This window comes from Hyposmocoma kahamanoa, unplaced genomic scaffold, assembly GCF_003589595.1.
Source record: "Hyposmocoma kahamanoa isolate Upper Pololo Valley unplaced genomic scaffold, ASM358959v1 64, whole genome shotgun sequence".
NCBI classification, from domain to species: domain Eukaryota; kingdom Metazoa; phylum Arthropoda; class Insecta; order Lepidoptera; family Cosmopterigidae; genus Hyposmocoma; species Hyposmocoma kahamanoa.
The window spans coordinates 22,976,563-23,001,955 of NW_020653852.1; the positions used below are offsets into that span (position 1 = coordinate 22,976,563).

Genomic DNA, 25,393 nt, shown 5'->3' on the forward strand with positions numbered 1-25,393 from the left:
GAGAATGGGCCATTAAATTCACAGAGGGTGGTTAACATAATACTTCACTTCCGTAATTGGCTAAAATGGGATTAAGAAATATTGTGTGGTTCTCGTCTAGACACTGTTTTGTTCAAGACATAGTTGGCTGAAAAATTCTTGGTAATTTGAAGGCGTGAGTAGACATACGCCATATAGAAGTAGCTATAAAATAAAACAAATTTTCGCCACACCGACTTTACGCTGGTCACACTTTACGACTTTACGGTATTGAACTTTGCTAATTGTTTACTGTATTTAAATACAACAATTCCTTACATTTAAAATAAATTAAATTTCAGTCCATGTGTATTTATTTATACTTAATTAAAATGGAGAAGCACATTGACTATTTTTGACGCTAGAATGCACTGGGATTGTGAAACTCCATGGTACCTACTCATATTACCTTCTAATTTTTTTTAACGCACACAGTCATAGGCCCGCACTAGAAAACTCTGTGTCGCGGGTACCATGAAAACACACAAATTACAGCCAAAGTAGACCATAAACATGTTTCTCCCGCTGGTAATAGAACCACACAGGCAGTTACAAGTTCAAGTTTAAAAAACGTTGAAAATGTATGCAAAAATTAATATATACAATGTTTTTAGTGTTTTTTAAAATCTGAAAAATATATGCAGTCGATTATACGCGCCCACGCCAACCACGCCGCCGCCGGTGCGCAAGTGACGATTTGGCGCACATCGGTAGGCGTGAAGTGTGAAATAATTACAAAGAGTGGCTTCCTTTGCTTGCATCAAAATTTTTAGCAAATTTCCATTATTTCACTGGATTCTCATTTCGTTTCGATCAGTATCCCACGAAAACGCTATTATTGTTGAAATATTGTGAATTGCACCGCTGAACTAGCCCATAATATTCTCTTAATAAAAACTTGCAGTATTCACAGTAAAATTCTGACCCTCTCGTAGCTTCACAGCAGAGAAAACATTAATAACAAATAAAAGTAACAGCCCTAGCTATAAATCTCTGCGACCAATAAACAACTCACGCCATCTGTAGGTGACAGGCTCGTGCTACGCCGCGCTGATTGGGGGTCATAAATCATAGAGGGCGCTGTAAGTTGCGACATTTGTCTTGTAGTTGGTTGGAGTTTTCGCGTGAAAACAGGTGCAGAAAGTTTGGATAACTTATTGGGGTGATAACGATGTGTTAAGACAAAACTGTATGGAATGTATATCAAGATGGTGTGATAATGCTTCTTGAATGGGTCTTTAGGCACATTTATAAGTGGTATATTTTTGCTAATGGTTGGTGTTCATAGATTATCCTCAAAAAAAAAATGTGTCTTTTAAATTTTTCATTAGAAATGATAAAGAGTGAGAAAACTAAATAAACAAACAAAAATCTTTGGAAAATGATTTGGTTTGTGATTTTTCTTGTTGATATTTGACACGTTAGGTTACGTCTCTGATACAAACGCATGACACGACGTTGCTAGCGGTAGCATTGTTTTGTTCGAAATAATTATCAAAGTGTATTCATCAAAATAATTGTCGTTATAACTATCATGATGATTATGAATTATAATTCGAATTCTGTCAAAAGGTAGAAAAAAAATGCTTCTCAGTTGAGAACGTTGATGGTGTGAATCCTCTGGAAGCACATACCTATTACTTTGATTTCTAAATTACGTAGATTTGTGATTAAGCCGGTTTACAAGCACTAGAAAACACCCTCGTCCCCAGTCCACGTTAATACTAGGCCCAAGACCAGGTACAAAAGAAGGATTGATGATGATGAGGAGACAGAAAACACTCCAATCGACTTTCAGTGATATCTACTATCGTAGCCTAATTAATCTGTCCTTTTAAGCAACAACGTTTAATTTTAAAACTTTCACCAGCTGCGGTGACGTCGTAAAAACCGCTCTACCGCCTAGCGGTGCTAAGATACTTGAGATATTTGATGACGGCTCACCGTGTCCACTGTTGCATTATACGAATATTTTAATATACGCAAGCTGAGAACATTTTTGTATCTTTCGGCAATTTTCGGATTTCCGAATGCTCCCGAATGCAAATTTCATTGTCTAGTAATTGTTCAGTTTGTCATCTTTAATAATTTGAATTCAGAACGTACTTTATTGTTGTTTTGTTTTGATTTCCATGTAAACTTTATAGACCTGTGTTCACCAACAGTGGAATAATCACTTTCTTCATGATACTAATTTTTAAAATATATTATCTGACCTGCATCAGTCAGGCGCGGGACATAAGTCATTGAACATTTATTATGAAAAATCATAAAATCGTACGAGTAACACGTAAAACATGATTATAAACAAGTAACATCTCTAAAAAACTGAATACCAAATTTATATTACATCTCCACAGATGTAATATAAATCTCCTATTGCAGTCCACACTGCAATAGGCTGATTGATTGATTGATGGATTACATCTGTGGTCGAGTGGCTTGCACACAGGTTTTCATGGTGTCGCCATCTCTGAGGTCCCGGGTTCGATCCCCGGCCGGGTCAGTGTAGAAACTAACTTTTCTATATTGTCTCGGGTCTGGGTGTTTGTGGTACCGTCGGCGTCGTTGTTTCCAATTTCCATAACACTAGTGCTTTAGTTAATTACTTTAGGATCAGAGCAACGTATGTCATGTTGTCTAATATTTATTTATTTTTATTATTATTATTTTACATGCTTATGATGATATTTGGTTGGCTGAACCCATAATCACCCATTGTTGAAAGTAGGTTTCTGTTTTTACTATTCACTTACTCCAAAAATCTCATACTGATTCAATTATATTTAGAGTACGTTAAGACAATGGAACCAAACACTTATATAAAATCAAAGAGTGTCTCCGAAACAATCGCAGAAAAGCCGTTAAAAGCGAGTGTTTCCACTACATTAATCGCTAATTGGCCAAGGGGGCACCGTGCCCGTTCTAAGATCTCTGTGCCTCTACAAAGGCTATTTTATGCTACAATGACTTTGTTATTATAAGTTTGGTTTCACGGTTGGAGGTTTTGAAAATCTTGAAGGTTTAAAAAGGTAAACTTTTTAAAGATTTATCGTTCCCTATATCGTATCTAACGTCTCCGACATCACTGAGTGTTCGAATACAACTCTGACGATTATTTGTTTTTTCAAATTTTCACATGATTGTTATAAATTTTAATACACTTAAGTGCGTTATATTTGAACATTAGTAGAATAATATAGCGCAGTAAGGCACTCAAGATACGGAGACCCCGCCGTAGTACTGCTTTTCAAAAACAGTTCTGTTCTCAAATGTAGCAAGACAGTGATTTACCACAGTGGATGGTACCTAAACTTTTTCGTGGTTTTTGTTTGTTCTAAAATTTACGTAAAATGAAAACTGTTGCTGTTGTCATCTCAGGTGCCATTTTCGCAAAACTATGATTATATTGGTTGACACGTTTTTGATTATCAGCATCCAGTTGGTAGTCGTAAAAGTGTTCTCACTTGGAGCAAATTGACAGAAAGTGTAATTGCTTTCATTTGATTTGCATTACGAAGCTACTACGGTGCATTAGAGTAGGGAACTACCAATGTGTGTCGATATTTATTTATTTTGTAATAATTTCCTCTGTTTTTCGGTTGCGCTTTAGTAATTATAAAGTACCTTAATTTATATCTTTTACTTACTTAAAACACTTACGATTACTACTCCCAACTCAATCGTTGCTTAGTATGTAGTAGTGCTAATCAAGTCTCTTGCCCCTCACGATGTCTCAAGAAAATTAGCCTTAATATAAATTTGACTTACACTTTCACGAAGCTACACTGTCAAAATACTATTTCCCATCCCTTCATAATTAACAAAGACATTTTATGAAGTAATTAAGACAAAGTAAATTATGAAAAATCACAAAAAACGAGTAGATATAAAGTCAAAACGGCAACGCTAAGCGAAAAATTAAAAAGTTAGGTGATTAAAAAAGACATCAGGCGGGAGTCGAACCGTGGACCAGTAATTGGAAGTGCGGAAGTTAAATTTAATATCTGGGGAAGCAGCGGAATTAAATCTACCTTCGTCTTAACTAATTTTTGGAATTGGAAAAGTTTTTGAGAATTAAATTTTCGGATTGGTATTACTAATTAACTTTGTCGTCTTTGTAGGAATTGGCGACCGTAAAAACTGTAGGCTCCGCTGTTGGGCCCAGTCGCTTAAAATTTACATATTATATCTCAACGCAGTTTTACCTATAACGAATTCTTATTTGTAAATCGCGTAATCGCGTCTATGTACCTAGGTATAGGGATTAATTCAGAACGATGGATTAAGTGAACCTATAGGTCACTTAATTTAAAGAGCGATGTATGTTTGTTTATGTTCTGTACACAACAGAGATGGTGGATTAAGATTAATAGAGAAGAATGTTTTATTTCCATAAAGGCTCGCTTTTAGGGAGAGGCTAACGTGGTACAGATGTTTTTTAAATTACGAGAGATTTTGAATTTTTATATTTCTAAATTGTTAATATACGTGGAATTACTTGTACTTTTCTTATTCAATTGTAGGGTAAATTTTCATTGAATTGATATTCAATTATTTATTGTGAAATTATTCCACTGGTTTCCTATAATTATTAATACAAAGATCGAACACTCAGAAAAAATTCCTTCGATCCGGCCGGATTCGAACCGACGTCTACTAGCTTACCGTGCCAGACGCTATACCAACTAAGCCACGGAACGAACCAGCCGACCTCACGAATTCTTCTAAGTGCTTGCGTCGTATCTTTGTATTTGGTTTTTTCAATTACTTTTTAGTCGTAGAGCCATCTATGAGAAATCGATGAAAGTTTTAGCACCCAGTTAGATATCTTTACAGTTACCAGCCCTGGCCTACCTTGGAGCTATTGATGTGTTATAGAACATTTGCAACATAAGTCTTAGACGCCACAATTCTACACATTTTGCTGTGAATCTTCTTCGGCACGAAAGGGATGTACGAAAGGATCCACCCGCATGACCTACCATCAGAGTTAAGCAAATGACCGTGTTTTAACCCGGCACTTGGTTAATGCCGGTTTTAAATCGGGTTAAAGTCCTTTAATGCCCAATATCGAGGGCAAAAAATATTTAAACTAAATATTTGTTGTAAATGGAGTTTTGTTCAAATCTGATGATATTATTACAAAACGTTTATCTTTCTAATGTAGAAGATCAACTTTTGACTTTCTATTGAAATTATTCGATACAAAAGATCGTTAGGTCCAAAACTTGATTGGGTTTTAACCCGCGCGCATTGATTGGGTTTTAACCCACTGCCCATCTCTGCGTACCATTCCTTTCCTGTACTTCTGGCGCACCATGGCAACAATCGGCTAATACCTTACGCATTATAGCGTACGCCATCGATATGATAAGAAGAAGAAGAATCCTCTTCGATACCGGTGCAGGTGATATCACGATATTTCCCTTCACTGTTGGCGAGAGGCTGCTAATTATTCACAAATATAGGTACAGTCATTTTTAGGTGCCGAGTTCCCAATGCGCGTCTATCGCTCTGCTTTTGTTTTAACATTTTAACTTTCCGCTTCTTACCCAGATATCGCTGTCTGTTCTTTAATAAGCCCGGACCATTACCCCTCTGTTGCTGGCAATGTTTTAATCCCAGAGCAATAAATCATGCCACTGTAGAACGGGGGTAGCAGAACAGGCTGCAATTGATACATGTGATTTTTTTGTAGTGTTTTCTATTTTACCCCTCACATTGTTTGAGCAACATATTTTGTTTATTTTGAGATTAAAAATTTGAAAAAGCAGTTGCTATTGCATTGGTACGTTGCTAAGATACATTAAGGCCTTGTTGGTGTAAATACAGTCGCGTCTAAGAGTGTGCTTTATTTTTCAATAGCTATTTTCATGTAACTCAATTAAACATCTATAAAAATGATCGCGGATTGGAACTTTAATATGAAAAAACAAATTTATTTATTATTATTAATACAAGGATCGAACACTCAGAAAAAATTCCTTCGATCTGGCCGAATTCGAACCGACGTCTTTTAGCTTACCGTGCCAGACTCAGACTAGCAGACGTGTCTGGTACGATATGCTTATAACAAATAAGTAATTATAACAAACTAGTGGAGCAATTTCACAAAAAATAATTTAAAACCAATTCAATAAAAAATAAAAATTTATTTATTTTTAAACTGTAGCAAATTTGTAGGTAATATTAAGTTAGACGTAAGCGAGTCAGGGCTGTGTCAGCTTAGAAACAGTGGGGTTCCATGTGAAAGAGTTCGTCCGGGGAAGTGCACCTTACCTATTTCTGCCGCTAAGCAGCAGTAGCATTACTGCGTTCCCGTCTAAGGGTTTAAGGGTGCTGGTGAAATTACAGGCATATGAGACTTGACAACTTATGTCTCAGGGTGACGGGCGCAACGGCAGTGCTCCTCAGGTCTTTGTAATTTAAAGCTCTGCTTGGCACTGCAGCTGTTATGGACAGGCGTGGCGCTTACCACCAGGCGCACGACTTGTTCGTCCCGTCACGTGATATTATAAAAAAAAACATCTTAACGTCGAACCAACTCAAAGGCATGAATTCGACTTAACGACCTGGGTATCGGCTGAGTTGGTACCCTGGTTTTAATTCCCAAAAATTGGGTTAAATTGCGAAAAAAATCTTTTCTAAATTGGTCCTGGTCTGGTCGCAACTCGGAGTTAATAAATTATTCTGGTACTCATAGTACAGGGAATTCCCGAAATGGAAACCTAGTCATTGGCGTGGTTGTTTGGCACATTTCGGCAAATTGAATCTGTGGGAAGCCCTTACCAACTCCCAACAGAGTTTAAGGTAGGTAAACACACGACAGTGTCACATCTATACAACACCAGAGTAAAAAATATATAGACGACGTCGTACCACAGACGCCCCTAAATATATATGAAAGGGGATGAAGTTACAAATGCACTGGACGACGGCAGCATCGCAAGAAGGGCTGATGAAAATATCAAGTAAATTGATTCGCTTAATTACAAATGGCTATCACGAGACTCGGGGAAGATGGGGATGTTCTAGTGAGGTGTACGTTTTCGTCGTGAATTGTTGGATTTAATTATTCAGTAATGTAGTCGTTAAAATTTATAGCAAAGAGTGAAAGAAAAATATAAGTACAGGTTAAGTATTACGATCGTCTTTTGCATTTGTTTTTACTTGCAATTGTTACCTTTATACAAGTTTTTTGGATGAATATTTACATATATTACATTAGAAAAATGTGCATACATGACTTACCTGCGTATACGCGTTCTCTTCCATGCTGCGATCTCATTTTAATTTTATTTTATTGCGACTTCAACACAATCGCCAACCCGTCTGGCAGGCATGTCGATAATGGCAATGTTCATTTCCGGAGAAACCGTCAAGGACGTCTATGAGGCTAACTACAAGACGCTCATTCGAGGTTGACTAAATTTTTAAGTGGCTGTCGTTTACAAAAAGTGTTATTTGTCAAAAGTATTAAAAATACAATACATACCCGATCACAGGGCGCGGGCGCATGCAGCTGCCTCGCCTGCCCTCGGCCGAGCGCATCACGCTTGCGTTGAGCGCTGAACAGACGCAGCTCCTTACGTTCCTCATCCGACAACGCGTGGCAATATCGCACCTGGAACACAAAGGACTTACAATGTGTTATACATTTACACCTGGTCTCAAACATGAGATTTTTCTGAAGATTTTGTGTATGTTACGTAGTTATGAAGAGTGGTACCTCATTGTCCTGCGGTGGTAGTTGCTGCAATAGCTGTTTAAGCCGGTACCGCTCACCCACGCTGTTCACATACGGAACCTTGTCTTCCGGCAGCGCTGAGAAGTACAGATGCACCTGGAAAATAAGAGATAGGATTTTTTTAATACTTGCAAATATTTCCAATTAATCCACTCTTGCCACGTGTATAAAGGCGATTTTGTCGTAGCTCGTAGCACATTGTGTGCTACGTGTAGCAAACTTTATTACCGTGTTATAAGGTTATTTATGGTGTCATATCCATAGCTACGCTCCAAACGATATTTTAATAAATGTCGGATTGAGCATATATATATAACATACACGGTATTCTTAGGTTGGTATAATAATGAATACATGGTATTCTTAGGCGGCTAACAGATGGCATGCCTGCAGTCGAGACTTAATAATTGTCACTTTTTGCCCTTACTAAAAAAAGTCATGTATCCTCTTAAGAATGTCCATTGCTGCTTTTAATTCGGAACCATCGTTCACATGGACTGCAGCAGAAGTCTCGACTTAGCGCATGCGATCCCTCTGATGATAGCATTAGAGATAGAATGGAGAGCTGTGAAGTGACTAGAAACAAGTATGCTTCGACTGTAAGGTCATAGGAAAAAGATGAAAGTTGGTAGGCTAACAAAAAAATTATAGAAGCTATGACGTACATATCTCTAACAGATTGGGGATGCCCATAGAAAGGCCAGCTCAAATGACGATGACAGATGAAGATTCAAGTGGAGGAAATGAAGGAGGAATATACGAGGGTGATAGTACATAGCCTCTGCATACCCCAGTGGGAGATATGTGTGTAATAAATCATAGTCATCGTCACCGTCATTACATTATACGTCCCACTACTAGTACGGGCTCTAAGGAGAAGATTTGTGAACCTTATTCGACGTACATCTTCCATCACGATGTTTTCATTTTCCGTCAGCGAGAAGTATCGCTGATAAACATTCACAAATTTATATCATGCAGAAATTAAAACCCCAGGTACATGCTGCCACAGGGATTCGACCCGTCGACCTCTTAATTGAGAAATACTATGCGACTACTGCCCAATACGTAATAAACATAATTGTATTAAAAACGTCTAAATTTAGTTTGAGTGACAAACTCTATTTCTGAAAAATTCAGAGGTGCAAAACCTGATTGCGATTCCACGCCCTCGGCTTGAGAGACGGTTAGTCAAACCATTACACTATCACGGCTGTTATAGTGAATTGACATTTTTTAATAAAAGGCGTACTATCATCTGTCACATCATGCCTCAACATCAGATTTTTGTAGCAGTAGAGCTCCTTGTGAAAGAGTTCGTCCAGGGAATACTGCCACTTTACCTATTTCTGCCGCCAAGCAGTAATGTCAGCATTCATGTGTTGCGGTTTTGAAGGGTAGGGTGCTGGTGAAATTATGGGCACATGGGACTTGTCAAATTATGTCTCAGGGTGACGGGCGCAGTGGCAGTGCCCCTAAGATCTTGCGATTAAAAGCTCTAAGTGGCACTGCAACTGATATGGATAGGCGTGTCGCTTATAATCGGGCGCACGATTTGTTCGTCCGTCACTTGATATCATAAAAAAGAGGGATGAGGCCAAGCCTGTGCCTATTAAAAAAATATTGTGTTGAATTTTTTTTTCGGACTTCAGTATCCACATATTCCTCCTCGTTTTCCTCCAACAATACGCGTCCGCGTCGTCCTAAATGCCAGTAAAGCTTTCTGCATTTATATCTATTAACATAACGAACTGTGCTGTAATATAAGTCGTAACAATGCCGGTCACGTAGCATTTTCATTACGTTCTCTTATATTACATTACGCTGTCTTATATTGTATTATTATATTAAACATCAGACACGCCGTGTACATACTGAGCTCGTTGCCATACTTGATTTAGTTTTGATTGGACCGTGTTATCATTTATCAATATACCTTACTCATATAAACAGCACGTATCCATGTTTAAACAAAATACGCTTTAGGAACGAAAACTTTTTGTCCCGAAACGCTGGTTTTTTATTGGAACACGAAATATGCGCAATTGAGACCCGATAAAACAGTTTCACTTTCAGTGTAACAATCGCGGAAACCCAAGAACTCGATAAAATAAAAACTCGAACCCGATGAAATATTCTTTAACTGGACTTACAATTGAAGTGAATCGATCTTTATATCTTTATAGAAATCGAACCAAAATGTGCATCTTTAGTAGTGAGAACCCACAGGATTGCAAGGTGGGTATTGTGTGGAATTAGTTACATAGAGAGGACATGAAGTAAATCTACACACAATGCTATATATATATATATATATATATATATATATATATAGCATTGTGAGTAAATAAAAACAATCACGCTATTTCGCAATGAGATCCATTCGGGTTTTTTTTTAATTGTGTATTTTGATTTCCACAAATTTGAGTTACGACAATATTCAATTTCATGTGCGATATGAGACATCAATTACGGAGGTGTTAGATTTTCGCGATTGTTTGTGGTCCTGGTCATTGCTGTGATTGTCCAGCACTATATAAAAAACTTATTTACTTGACTCAGAATGCTATTTATTAAAATTGTTTATTGATATGTTTTCCCACTTTATTTAGAGTTTCTGTTTCAAAGTTGGTAATTATTTAGCGAATTAGGAAGTGTTTTTACAATAAAATATATTCGTGGACACGGCACAAAAACCACCCGATTTATTTCACTTTATGCCAAGACTATTGACCATTTTTATCGGATCTAAATCTAGAATATATTTTGAAATAAACCAAATTTTCCAGCTCTTTACAGGTTCCATGATCGCGTGTAACTGGGATACAAAGTAAAACATGGATTTTCAACAATAGTACAAGAAAGTTTGCTTGTCCAAATAATACAAATCCCGTGCAAAGATATTTCTAGTTTAAAAAAAATTACACGGCAAAACAAAATATTACAAGTGAATTATCACTTATCATGTTTTTGATAGGTTAACAACAGGGAAATTAATATTGTACTTTCAATGTGTTTATACCACCATGATCACTAAACACCGTAATATCTCTCCCATTCATTTGTCTTCATATTAAAAGACGGAAATAATCCCAGCGACGGGTAATAAGGCTCATACATCATAAGGATTATTGGCGGACAGGGAATTAGTTGGACAACATTGATAACGGTACTATTGGACACGACATGGGCTCTAGAAAAGCTTTGGAGGAGAAAATTATTAGTACGGTAGATTGTACGCATCGAAAACATAGGCCTGACTGTATCCATTTTTCAGTGCCTTAGATTTTTTTGCCAACCTCTTAGTCGATAACTGTTGTCAAAGGCGACTTCTTTTCAAAGATAGATGGTACTGTGGGAGCGTAGCCGTGGTTATAGCGTACAGAGAAGTACTATTTAATAATAAACGAGGAATATAATCATAATTTAAGACTTACTGTGAGCATCCCGTTTGAAGATTTGTCCAGAACTCTCCCGATGTTCATTAGATAACAATCTTCTTATTTTTATACAGTTCTAAATACAAAATAATACAATCTAACCAGACTGAGCCACAGTACCAAATACATTTAAATATTCGTCGAGCTCAAGTTCACACTTGAATGGAGTACAGTTGTCACCTTGAAACGAGTCTGTCTGTTAATAGCTGGATGTTTTAGGTTCATTGGATCGCCGAACTTAAAGGCTTGTTGGTATCACTTTCACAGCCCAGAACACTGTCTTCGATAGCTCCGCTTTCAGTATTTTACGCAAAGGTAGTTATACAGTAGTTATACGTTCGAAGTTATTGTAAGTTTAACAGTGCATCTGTATGTATGGTCTTAACGAGTTGTTAGCTTATAGATTATATAGAGTATATAGAGCAGTAGAGCTCCTTGTGCCGCCAAGTAGTAATGTAAGGATTAATTGAGTCCCGTTTTAGAAGGGTAAGGGTGCTGGCGGAATTACAGGCCCATGGAACTAGTCAATTCTTAGAGCGAAGGGTGCAGTGGCAGTGCCCCTTAGATCTCTGCGATTTGAAGCTCTGAGCGGCTCTGCAACTATTATGGACAGGCGTGTCGCTTACAACCACGTACATGACTTTCGTAATTTTGTATCATAAAAAAGACAGTGGCGTTGGTGAGTACATATTTTAATCGGGGTTATGTATCATACATTTGGAGGGTGTACTGAGTAAGATTAGATAAAGACACAATTTTTCTGATTATCATCCAGAGTTATACCAAATTTCTTTTTATTGTGCTACACAATCACATTACTGATCAGACTTAAACTAGGGAATTGTATAATTACCCACATCAAAACGTTTTCTAAATCTGTTCTAGCGGGAATCGAACGTGTGTATAGGTGTGAAAACGAAAATGTGTATAGGTATTTTGATGTTCCATCTTTGCTCTGTCAAGAAACAATAGAATATAATTCCAGCTCACTTTAAACCAAAGAAGCATAAGTTAAAACTCTACGGATCCATGTCTACGACCTATTCGGAATGAAACCACTTTCTTTAATTAAACAAATTCTAATAAAGTTGACAATTAAACGCGGCACTCCCTGAATACCAAGTTGGTAGCGGTTTGAATACGAAATACCAGCGTGGTATTTATAATTACCGCAAAAATAAGGATTCAGTCGAGCAAAAAATTAAAACGTCTTAGGGGGAATGTCTTCCCTCTGAGAACAGAGTGGTAAAGACAAACTGCTTTTTCAGACAGATTTGTTTGTTTTAATTTCTCTGTTCTTTTCTAAACGAGAACGGAACTCATTGTTTCGCTTAGAATTAAATGACACTGAAAATATGGCATCGAGTTTTTAGTTTTTAGAAATGATTTTTTTTTCTGAATCGCGTATATTAAATAGAGATTTTTAAATAAAAGATGTAACTTAATTTGGCAAAGTGAACTAGGTATTATCATACAACATGAAATTGTAAATCGAACTACATAAATAACTTTTCTGGGATTATTTCATAACAAGAAGCACTAGAGAAACCTTGTATGGCGGGCGCCATGGACACACACAGATAACCACAAATTACACCCAAACTCACGAGATAAATAACTGTAGGCTATACAAATATTTCTCCCAGCCCAGGAAACGAACCCGGGACCTTTGTGTGGCAGACCTGCATGATAACCATTCGGCCACGGAGGCAGTTACAATGTTGACAATATGCAAAAAAATCCCAAACACAAAATTTGCGCGATCTCAATTTCGAAAGCTAATTTCTTACTTAATGCAAAGAAACGTCTAATGGTGTCAGGTTGAGATTCCTCCACTAGACCAGTCTGGTTAAGTCGTTCCCAACAAGTAACATAACAGCTAAACGAAAGAACACGAACGCACCGTCTATCAGTCCGCCAGTCCTTCAGTCCGTTAGCCGGCCGTCCAGTCAGGTCAAAAAAGGTCACAACAACAAAGTTTTATTATTACGACTAGGTAAGATCACTAACAGTAAACGCCTTTTTACAACATCCTCAACATGTGGAATAAACAACTATCAAAATGATATTCTTTTCGATGGAACAAAAGCCAAGATTTTGTCATCGTGATAGGGTTCATGATAAGCGAGTAAGTTGTGACTTAAGTGAGGTAAAAGGTGACTTCCTCTCATGGCCCCCCCGTAATGGGCATGAGCTACAGCATAATGCACAAATAATGACTCGCGATGCGAGTGTCTGCAGAGATTTGATGCGACCATTCTGATAATTTACTCATTTACAGCATAATTGCAAAAATGCATTATTACTTCACTTCCGAAAGTTTACCGTGTCAAAGCAATAAAATACACTGGTATAAAAAAAAAGCATTTTGAAATAAATGGCGAAGGGATTTGTTGTATTTTTTTACACAATACAATGTTTAAACATATATAATTCACATTTATTGCCTCTGTGGCCGAACGGTTACGGGCCGAGAGAAATATTTATACATTTATTTCTCTCTTGAGTTTGGGTGTAATTTCTGGTTGTCTATGTCCATGGCACCCGCGACACAGTCTCCCTAGTGCGGGGCTATGTTGAGTATGTGCGTAATTAAAAAAATTCGCCATTTGAGCCATTTTTACAATAATTTACCGAAAATACTGAGGTCTGAGAAATTTTTTTGAGAAAAACAATTAAACATTTTATTGACTGATAAAATGTACTACATATATGTATATAGTGTCCAAATTTTGAAATGACAAATCCCAATCTTCATTGTCTCATTTCTGATATTTGTACATTTATTTTAATGTTATTCAAATTATTATTACTATATTGATTTTTAGTAAAATTTTACAATTATTATCATCAAAATTGACCCATGTAACTATCACCGCGTTTAAATTACTGATTGGCTGGTGGGACATTATAAATAAACATATTGCACCTGGTTTACTCTGTTGATGTGCATGTGAGTAAATGCATAATATGTATATCTTTAATAAGTTTCTATGCCTTATGTTTGGCCGGACACAGTGAAACTATATGTACTTACATATGTTTTAAACTGTTAAGACGTTTAAGCAAAAAGCACATAGCGTTTCAAAATCGATTTAAAAAGGAATGACAAAGGTAAAATGTGCTTTTCTCTGAAATGTCAAACCCGAGGGACAGTATTGTTGCAAATCGGAAGAAAAACCGTTTTTTCAGTCGCGCTTTGTTTGAAGACTGTTGTGTGGGGAGTTTGTCTTTTTGGTGATATTTCGATGTCCATTTGTAAATGACTGCTTTTGTCTAGAACCGACGTTGAGGAAACAAAAGATGTCTGATGGCGGCCGAGCCCGCCGTAATTATCACCAATGATCACGACTCACCGTCACTTGATCTCGCATTAGTCGCTTTCAAGCAGCAATTATCCTGACACGCCAAAACGAAGCTAGTGCATAGATGCACATGACTGCTCACCTGTTCGGGCCTTAGGCCAGGAGGCACCCAGGTGTACTCCTCGAGCGCGCAGCCCGAGTCGTCGTCGCTCTGCGAGTGCCGGTGAGGATCTGCAGGCTTCATCAGCCGCTCGGCGTGTTCCAGTAAGCCTCTGGAATATAATGAAATACGACAAGCGTTTTAACGGCTCCTCGTAATGTATTATGATTGGACATTATTTATCGAGGGAAGCCCTTACTAAGGTCATGTTAAAAATGACAAAGATAAACGGGCATATATGAAGAGACTGATGAGTGGAGGAGGCGACAGAGGTTTGTCAGAAACGTCGTGGGACAGACGTGATAGTACTTATATAATACACTCTCGGACACAAAATTTGAGTCGCCTTGCATTTTCAGCATTAAATACCCTAGCTTATAAATGTTTGATTAAAAACTATTAAGCAATTTTTTAACTGGTATACTAATCAATATTTCCACATGTTCTTGTTGAAAATTTGAATTTTTATTTTTATTTTATGTAGGTAGCAAACAAGCAGAATCTAGTACAAGACCATACAGAGTGAGCCTCCTCGTATCCCTTGGTTTGACCATATTAAGTTAAGCAGGGGTCAAAGGCTTCGATCCGGACAATTCCATGAAACAAATTTTTGTATTTGATGCGGAGGGTGAACTCACCGAATTGCGAAGTTTGTGGGATTCCTGAATATGTACATCATTTGCTCTTGGAGTGTGTTTATACGGAGCCTACGGAGCTCAGGGCGTGGTTATTTACACAGGCTGGTTTCCCTACATTTAATGTTGAGTGGTTTCAATTCGTTTTGTCGGAGCCAACGTGTAATGCCGCGGAGATTTTGGATACATGTTTAGTTAGGTAGTATTTTGATTTATCTGTCTGGATTTTATTAGGTATTGATTTTCTAATGGGGTTGATATGTTCGATAACGATCAAAGCCCCTAAATAAATAAATAGCAAAAAAATTTTTATTTTCTAGCCCTTTCAAAATAAAAGAGCAAGGTGGTTCGAATTATAAGCCCGAGAGTGTATGTTTATGTCTGTCTACGGTCAGATGGCATCCTTGTCTTGATAGTAAAATTGTCAGGAACTTACCTGAATTTCCCTTGCGGGATTGGATGTGGTGACAGACTCATGGCTGACTGTGGCGATTGCGGACTCTGATAGCTACTTCCAGGATAGTCGTAGCGTCGGTAGTTGTTGGGATACGAGTAGGGGTGTGGAGAGTTCGACTGGCTGGGGTCGGAGCCGCTGTGGCTCGGCTGGGGTGACGGGACAGGAGGGAGCGAGGGGATGGTAGGGGGTAGCGTTGGTACGTTGGGTTGGAGATTTTGCAAATTGGGTGAAAGAGGTAGCACGTTGGACGATAGAGGTGGTAAGTTGGACAGAGTGGCTAAGGCTCTTGGCGATGGTGGTGCGGGTGGCGGTGGTGACTGTTGCTCGTGCAGAGGTGGTGGCGATGACCCTGTCGGTGAAACCACGCAGTTGCGGCAGACTGGTCTGTGGATGAAGGAAAAGCTCGATTAATTATAGGTATACCTTATTAGTATTTATGATATAGATATAGTGATACGTAATTAATGGGCACGAGCATTAAAAGTAACCGCTCACGCGATACATGCAGCCGTAGACGCATACCACACCTAGAGGTGCCGGTGATGATTTTATACCGATTTATCGGATGTCGAAGTTATAACAGGTAAAAGAACTAATATTAATTGCTATTTCGGTAACTACTCTAGCAAACCATAAAGTTTTTAATGCCTGGGTCTGTCATTAAAAAAATAAACAACTTCAAAAATACGTCACGACAATAGTGTGTGTTATTGTTTGGGCTGGTGATTTCGGTGATTATTTATTGAAAACAAACCGTAAGTAGCGTTTTTTAAGTTTACCTTGAATATAAATGTTTATAAACTATACTTTAAGGAGTAATTTCATGGTAAATGTTAAAATCACTCAAACGGAATATTATCATATTTATCCAAGTACACCAACAATTTCATTAGTGCTTTTTAAGTGCAGGATTTGCGGTGAATTACTGCATTTTATTTGAGATTTTTTTGTTGGTAGTTCGGAGGTATTTATTTAGCAATGTAGAATAATAATTTTTATTTATAAAAAACTTGTATTTAAACTTAATGCTTTTCTAATTTGCGAAACCAAATAGCCGCCATTTTGCGGTAGAAGGAGCGCATCGCGTGAGCGGGTAAAAGAATATTTTGAGATAAATTGCAATACAGCATTGCTCAGCATTACAGCTCGACATTACAGGTGTTAACCGTGAGGAATTGATAGGTGGGTTTGTCAGCAAACAACATACTTAATAATGTACACGATTAAGTACTTTTTACGCTACACATCTAACGCGGCCAATTAATAACTGGGCGACTATAATTGCTTCCATAGCAAAGCAATTAATTGTCCGAACTTCAAACAAGGTTGATTGAAAGATGTATAGCCTGAATGGGCGACGGTGACACGAGACACGCAGGCCTCAGATTCAATTCCCATCAATAATACAATGAGTTCGTGACCCGTCGGTCAGTATGCTGATTGATCTATTTATCGAGCTGTAATTACATTGATTTATTGTTATTTGGTAGTGATTTATGGCTTAATTTTACTGATTGTGTAATATAACATTGTATATAGCATGCAGAATGCACACAATGTATGTAAACGTATGGTTGCGAGTTTGATTCCATTGTTGGACTCTAAGCTTTTTGAACTTATTTCTAACTGTGCCTAAAGCTACAGAAGAAAGAAAGACATATGGCAAGCATTACAGTGATGCCATCGACAGAATAAGATGAAGAAAGACTTTTTGTCGCTAGAAATGATAGTATAAAGGACCAATTTTAAACGTCATGATAAAATGTTCAAAAAACAAAATCACCAGAAAAGTCGACTAGGTAGTCTAACAGAGTTAGATTGTTTGTACAACAACAACCAACAGTACACAATGTAAATATATTATACTTGTTAACAGTAGCAACAACAAAAGCAGTTTTAGTCCTTAAGTCACTGGATCTACATTCTAGTGAAGTCGATATACATCTCATCTGGACCTATGGCATCCATGAGGATTTTCTGCTTCCCACATAAAAAAACTCAATTGAAAAGGTCATTGTTAGAATTTAGTATACCAGTCGCAGAAAACACGTTCTTAAGTAGGAAAAGCCCTAGCTTAGTATAGTTTCTGCGTAGCTACATTTACTAACTTTCTCAAGCAAAACCCAGTAGTCGTAAACGCGGTTTAACTGCGATTAAGGGGCAGGCAAATTACTCGTCAATCAGCTTTCCACACGACTATACAAAGTGATAGAAGGCTAATTTATTAGCGGATATAGCAATACGCAAAGCATACGAGTAGTTTCCTGAACTTAATGTAATAAACGTAGCGTGGACAACTTTTTTTAAATTCCGGTACGATTAAAAATTTAAACAAAATCGTCGTAGCCGTGACCACGGGTGCTGTAAAGAGCCCAAAAGGTTGGTTTATTTGAAATAACAAATATGCATGACTCAAATCCGAAGTAGTAGTGGAGTTTAATCAATATGACTAATTCTAGTGTAATTTCTGGAACACAGATAGTGTATTTTATTCCTTTGCCATGGGTATCACGAAGGATAAAGCGCTTTGTTGGAATGAATGGTGATTCGGTTACATAAATGTTCCGAACTTTCTAACAGACGAAAGGAGGAATGGTAATATGTAACAGTATCGTAAAATTCTTGCACACACACACCTAAAAGTATCTGATAGAAAACCGACAATCTGGTCACTTTTCTGCGGTAATTAAGACTTGGAAACTGCAGATATGAACCCTATGACGTAAGGCGTAGGTGATGGAGTAAAACAACAACTGAACGTTAACCAAGAAGTAGTTACAGAAACGTGAGACGTCCGCATTGAGATATTTTGACGACATCATCAAAGTCACAGGCCTAAATGAATGAAACTAGAACAAGATCGTGGTGGATGGCACAAACTACGATAGGTGAATACTCAGCATTGGATAGAATTGGACTATGGATGATGATGGTGGCGCAAGTTTTTCAACAAAAGAATTGTGACAGTTTGAGTAACCATAGCTGTGGCCTGTGGTTTTTAATTAGCGACACTATCATTTTACCAAATGACCACCGGCGGAGCTGCGTGTAACATTAAACATTTAAATTATTTCGTGAGAAATAATTGCACTAACAATAGACAAAACACGACTCTCGCTAACCGTTATTAAAGCTATTTAGTGCTATTAAAACCATAACGGGCAACGTGAATTCAATCTTATGGGACCATGAAAGTGATAGTGCGGGGAAGTTACTTATTGTTAGTATTTTTTTTGTTTGCATTAGAAATTTTAAATGGTTTTCATATAATAATTTAGTAGCAAATGCACTTATTAAGACAATCAAAATACAATTTAAAAATTAATGAATAAAAGTTTTCTTTCTTTCTTTGATTTGATGGAGTATACTATATTATTCTAGTCCAAAACTTGGCCAAGCCGACCGCGTAGCCGCCATTAAATCCTCAAGCATGCCTCTGCATGAATGGGCTGAAAGAGGGCAGGAATGTGAGGTGAGTCATCGTCTGAATCGTACCGCATATACAATTCAGGTTAGAAGCATCCGAAACTCTACTCCTGAACAAGTTACCCTTGTTCCAGATAACCTGATTCCGTAGTTTATTTGAAGACTCCCAGAACGACTATGGCAATTCATGTGCAGAAGAAGGACTCTTTCTAGTTAGCATAATGCTCAGTAACTCGGTACATTTGACGAAACTTTTCCGGCTCCTAGGCCTTTCCAGCACTGTAAAGTGATTTTAGTTCCTAGCGGATGAAAAGTTTGCGGTTCTCTGAAGAGTCGAATGCTGGACGTGGACGTAGAGAAATTACATGATTTGCCATAACCGCCTGCCATAAGGTGAGCGCATATTTGATGACTTTTGCCTTTGCTAAAGTTCTGCAAAATATATTAGATCTTTTATTGTGCCCACAAACGAGAACCATAATAAAGAGGTTTTATTTAATTTCAACAAAATTTTAGAAAAAAAATTTAATAAACCATGAGGTTTCAGTTTAGAAATATCTGCTTAACACTGGACAACAGCATAAATAGATAATAAGGCGTGCAATATAAATAAATAATAAGTGCGATATAGCAACTCCTAAATCTCAGTAATAAGGCTTATTTAACGTGAAGGTGCCACCTTTGAAGGCTTTGATCTCACGGGTTCCCTCCATTCACTGACATAAAACAAATTGGCCTACAAGGTTACACAGACTATTAAAGACCGGTAAGACATTATGACGATTTTGAATTCTTGTTTTTTTTCATGTTGTCTCCTGAGCCAAAGTAGTGCGAATGACGTTTTTCCTAACCTTATTTTCATAAACGTTAAGTTTTTTCTACCTGTCTAGGGTCGATACCGAGTTGACTAGTTCAGTGGGAACGGCCGGTGCCTTGAAACATGAACCATGCACTGTTCCTTGCATATATTTTTGTATGGTATTCAAACCAAAAATAGTTCATGGGTGCATCTGATACAAAATGGTAATCAAGCCATATTCTGTGATTATTCATTGAAAATTTTACCTTACGTCATTTATATTGCGTTTAAATTTGCTATTCAAACATATGCCATCGTAGGTCACATCGCCATGCTTCGTCAAGCGTATTTTTTTTGTAATTATTACTTCTATTTTTTTATTTAGTTCAGGTCACATGGCGCATATAATTTATACCTTAAAGACTAACATACATACAATATAATAAAACACTATTTCTAGCTAATCTACACGAATTGCACTTGTAGGCGACGTGGAGCGCAATCTGGTGTCAAGTAACCCGCCGCGGAATCGCCGATTTGTGTCTTATATCGGCCTTCGGTCAAAATTCTTCCTTCATGAAGGTCGACAGATGTTCGGTCGGTACTCTCACCACTAACGAATTTAAATTCACGTGTAACACCGAGACGAGACGAAGAAGCATGACTTCTTCTCTTTGCCTCATGGTGTTATGCGACACGCCTGACCATACCAGTTGGAGTGCCTCGCTTTAAATCGCAAGAGAGGCACTGCCATGGTGCCTTACACTCTGCGACATAAGTTGACAAGTCCCATGTTCCCGTACATTTAATGAACATCCTTACCCTTCAAAACACAGTAACGTATCAATTACTACTTGGCGGCAGAAATAGGTAAGGTACTTCGTGATATGTATAAAAAAGCAATATTTTCCAAGGATAGGGCAGAACATTCAATAACGGTGACTATCCACTTAAGACTACCTGTAAACTGCTGGTAGTGTCTTTATTATTATTTTATGGCATTTAAATCGGCAAACACACAAGCGATCTATCTGATGGGATATGGTAATGGACGCCTGTAGACATTTACCATACTAAGGAAGTATAGTTATTATCGCAAATGCGTTGCCGGATGCTGTACGCAAGATCTGATCTGGTTTTACTGTTACGTGATATACCAAAGGTGCATGTATTTTTTTCAAATTCAATATCAAATTTCTTTCTTTCTTTTGTTGTACGCAAGTTATAAAGGCGTTACTGGGCCGTATTGGTCAGAGTAACCTATTGATGTCTTTTTTCTTTCCTATTTTTTGTTCTGTTCTTTTTTCGTTAAAATTAATTTATCTTCCCCGATTATATATGTATCTATAATAATGTTGCATTATTAAATAATACTGAATAATAGCTTTTTAAATTTTATGATTGTTTTTAGGCCCTCGTTGCATTGAAGCCAGCCTCAGATCTTTCGGACAAGGAGGTGGCTGAAAAACAGCGCTTCCAGGCAGCACAAGCGGAGACGCCTCCTTTTGCCCTCTGACATGTTTAGCGTACCGTTCATTGTTGGTTTATGCTTTGGCTTAACATGTTATTTATGTCCAAAAAGTGTCATTGTAGCAATAAAGGATTTTTGTATTTGTGTTTGTATTCGTTATTTTGAATTTCGTAGTTTTTAATATACACCCGCGGTCAATAATTCGTACACTGCGCAAGTTACTATAGTAAAGTTGCAATGGCTAGAATGAACATTAGTGCCACTGTTAATTATTAGACTTGAACACATGAACAAAGTATCTTCCAATTAACTTATATAAAAAGATATTTTGCTTATGGACCAATAACTGAAGTAGTGCTAATCTCCATATAACAGATCGTAAGTTTGAAAAAGGTCAAAATAATTCTTACATGTAGATGGCGCTGATCAATAACTTTGCAGTATGGCCGTGGATGTCAATAATTTCCTCATTATAATTTATATTGACCATGATGAGCTAAAATTTTTTTTTTGAACTTAGATAAATATGCGTGTCAATTATATTAAATTAAAAATTATGTTAAATTATAAATTTGAAGAGTACCCTACCGTTGCAATTATGATAAAAAATATGTAGTAGAAAAATAACTCCTGACAATATAGCAATTAGTATTTTATATAAGAGTTGTGAAACGATAAGACGATGGACGGTAAAACTCAAAAGGGTTTAGGTTACATCGCTTCAATTCTTAAGTTAATTTGTAATCTGTTTGTATAATAAAACAAAATAAAAAGAAATAGATGGTATTGTGTTCACAAAGTAATTTATTATAAATGAATCACCTATTAGATACATATATTTAATAACTTTATATTTATATTGTAAAGTGGATTATATTTTACTTTAACTATTCGACATGTTTATGTTTAACTAATCACCTTTTTACAGGAATATAGGAACTCAACATTTTAATCACAACTAGAATAGAAATAACAAAAGATAAATGTTCAATACTATAGCTTCGATTATTGACGTGGACTTAGCCTGCAAGTTGCTTCCTTGGTGAAAAAATGTTCTTCCGCCAGCTACGCGCGTCTCTTTTATGTTGTCGCTGAAGTTGACGCTGTTGGCGGGAAGACGCACGGCAGGAGTCGTTTATTGACTAATAAAATTGTCACTGCGAGAACATCATAAATTAACGCTTCCTAATGTGGACAGACTGCGCTAATTCTAAACAAAATAACAAAATATGTATACGGGACTTTCCTTAAAAAAATCTGTGCAATAAGCGCCATCTAGTAGATTTGTTTGTTATCACTAGAAATTAGAGTAGCTTTGATAATTTACATCAAATTTAGCTCATCAATGTCAAATAAATAAGTTGCAAAAATAGCTATTTGGTACTCGTCGCGACATCTGGTGTAGTAGCAGGTACTAAATACTCGACTACGCTGTATTGTATCGCCATTAGCAGTACTTTGGTGTTACTGGTCCACGATATAAGGCAACTTTTATTGTAGGAAATTACGTTAAATTAAGATTGCTAGCCATGCAAAAAGACTACATTGTAATTAGTTATAAAGTTTTGTTTTGCTATATAACAAATTAAAAAAAACTTGTATAGTCTGTTATTAAAATTGGCCTAGGTAATTAAATAGTAGTGTATTTAAATTGTACATAATTAATGGAAAATAAACGTTCACAACAATTTATAGCGCCGTAGATCAGCGGTTTGTTTATATTATAGCCTAAATTTTGTATTGATTTCCAGAAGTCACAAAATAAACGCTGCCTTACAAGATCTAAGTTCCTTAAAAAATATTTCAATGTTAAACTGACACGAAATGTACGCTGTGACCGAACAGTGTGGTATTTACGATCCAACAAACTTGGGGCTATAAAGATATTTGTTTCGACGTTTCCCAGTTTTTTATTTCCATTTCTTTAGTTTTTTGTTTTGAGGAAATTAGTACTGGTGGACTGCGCCATCTGGCGATTGGTTGTCTTAGAAAGCTAAGTTATACATTTTTACTGATTTTTGTTGAAGAAAACTTATAAAGAAACCTCTTGCTTAGATTAAAACAACATAGCGTGGGTGTAATTTAACTAATTAAAATGGTATCTACAAATATTATTGTGTTTACTATATTTAGCTTTTTTATCTTTGTCCTGAGAAATTACATCTAAATCACATACGAGGTCTTCACTCTAAGACGACCGACCGACGGTCTGTTCTTTAAAATTTATTATTATTATGAAAACAATATATTTTTAGTTGGCAATGAGTTTTTATTAGTGCTTTATGACATACCGCTTCAAGTAAAGTGCTTGTAAAATGTTAAAATAACGATTAACCATCAGGGCGTGTTTGTCTCAAACCGGATGTAAGGATAGTGGATGTTGGGTATAGCTAAAAAAATGAAAGTAGTGTGAATGCTGTAGAAATGTGAGGTTTGTGCTGTACGTGAGATGCTACTCTTAAATCCAGAATGCCGTACAGTGTGGCAAGAGAGTGTTATATTGTGAAAGATGATGTAATAACTGACATAGAAACGAAAATGATTTCAAGTGATCATGATGGATGCTAGTAAAATAACGGCACAAATTTATACAGAGAATGTGGATGGAAACCTATAATAATCTGGGGAGAAATAGACCTCGAAGTACATAACGTGACCAGTTTGGGGATGTCCTAATCAAATATAAACGGTATATGAAGAGACTGATAGAAGATTTATTTATCTAATATTTTACTTTGTCAATAGTTGTTTGGATTCGGTTTTGAGAAATAAATGTATTGAACCCACAAACCATACAAATGGAGGATGCGAATGCATGTTTTAACATTAGGTGTTAAATATACATAGTAACATTAGCGGCTACGATAACATCTTACTTCCTTTTGGACTGTGAACGAACTAATCCAAAATGTAACAATATACAACCGTGTTACTATTTAGTTATGTATAACCAAAGTTTTAACTATAGTTTAAACAATATAATGAATAATTCAAGCGATAGGCGTACCGATGTTGAGGATAACTGTTTGTGGAGTCACAAACAAACACAATGGCCGCTCGTACGTGTGTTAAGCACTCTGATGACTATACAATTGTTGAATATGTCACACCAATATAGTTAAGTACGATTTTTACCTTTGTAGGGTTTGTGACCTAATTCTTGAAGAATCTGTGCATAACATGAGCTCAGAAATAACTCTAGCGGTACTATCCAAAAGCTAAAATGCTAACTATATTTTAAATAGTACTACAGTTTTATTTAGAAATGATGGTAATGATGATGTTGACTGTGGCAATTGTCATAATGAAGACATTTATATATTAAATAAATAAGAAATACTAAACATTGTAAGTAACTGGAAACAGGTGTTTAAAGTCAAATATGGTTAAAATGATAGTCATGCGCGTGCGCAACACTTTACCACGATGGTTCTACGGTTCAGCCGGACCTTCCCACAGGTCGAATGTGATAAGCATACAAATATTCGGTCAATCACATTTAAATATTACAACTGACAAGCCTGAGAACACTGCTAAGATTTGTAAGTCTGTCTAATTTTGTAATGTGAGAGGTTTTTTAATGTAAAATAGAATAAACGCTTCGCCACGATTTCACCTGATGTTAAACAACGGGAACAAGGAGGCACCACCGACTAGAAAGTCTAATACACTTCATCATTATGTCATTGACTTACCACCCATTCGCAAGAAGCGCTTGTGAAGCAAAGCGCTTCTTGCGAATAAGCTTTCTGATGTGTACGTCAAAGGAATACACTGCCGGTGTCTGTTTCCCGAAAGCCACAATTTCCGGCTATTAAAGGCTAAAGGTATTTTACTAGACAAACGCGTAACATCATCGACTACATCATCGCTTAACATCATGTATGATTGTGCGTCATAACTTTTGATTGAACGTGTCCATTGGGCATTCC

The 25,393-nt window shown here is 37.0% G+C and overlaps 1 protein-coding gene across 5 annotated transcripts in view; it reads right to left on the minus strand.

Moving 5' to 3' along the window:
• The window catches only part of LOC113231081 (protein prickle-like), a 423,515-nt gene that overhangs the window by 103,504 nt on the left and 294,618 nt on the right, over window positions 1-25,393 (minus strand). For all 5 annotated transcript variants that reach the window (XM_026465249.1, XM_026465248.1, XM_026465251.1 and 2 more), the window contains 4 exons: window positions 15,745-16,149; window positions 14,656-14,785; window positions 7,751-7,864; window positions 7,517-7,645 (listed from right to left, as the gene is read on the minus strand). In XM_026465249.1, the coding sequence (XP_026321034.1) occupies window positions 7,517-7,645; window positions 7,751-7,864; window positions 14,656-14,785; window positions 15,745-16,149 (778 nt within the window). The remainder of the gene's footprint in view (window positions 1-7,516; window positions 7,646-7,750; window positions 7,865-14,655; window positions 14,786-15,744; window positions 16,150-25,393) is intronic.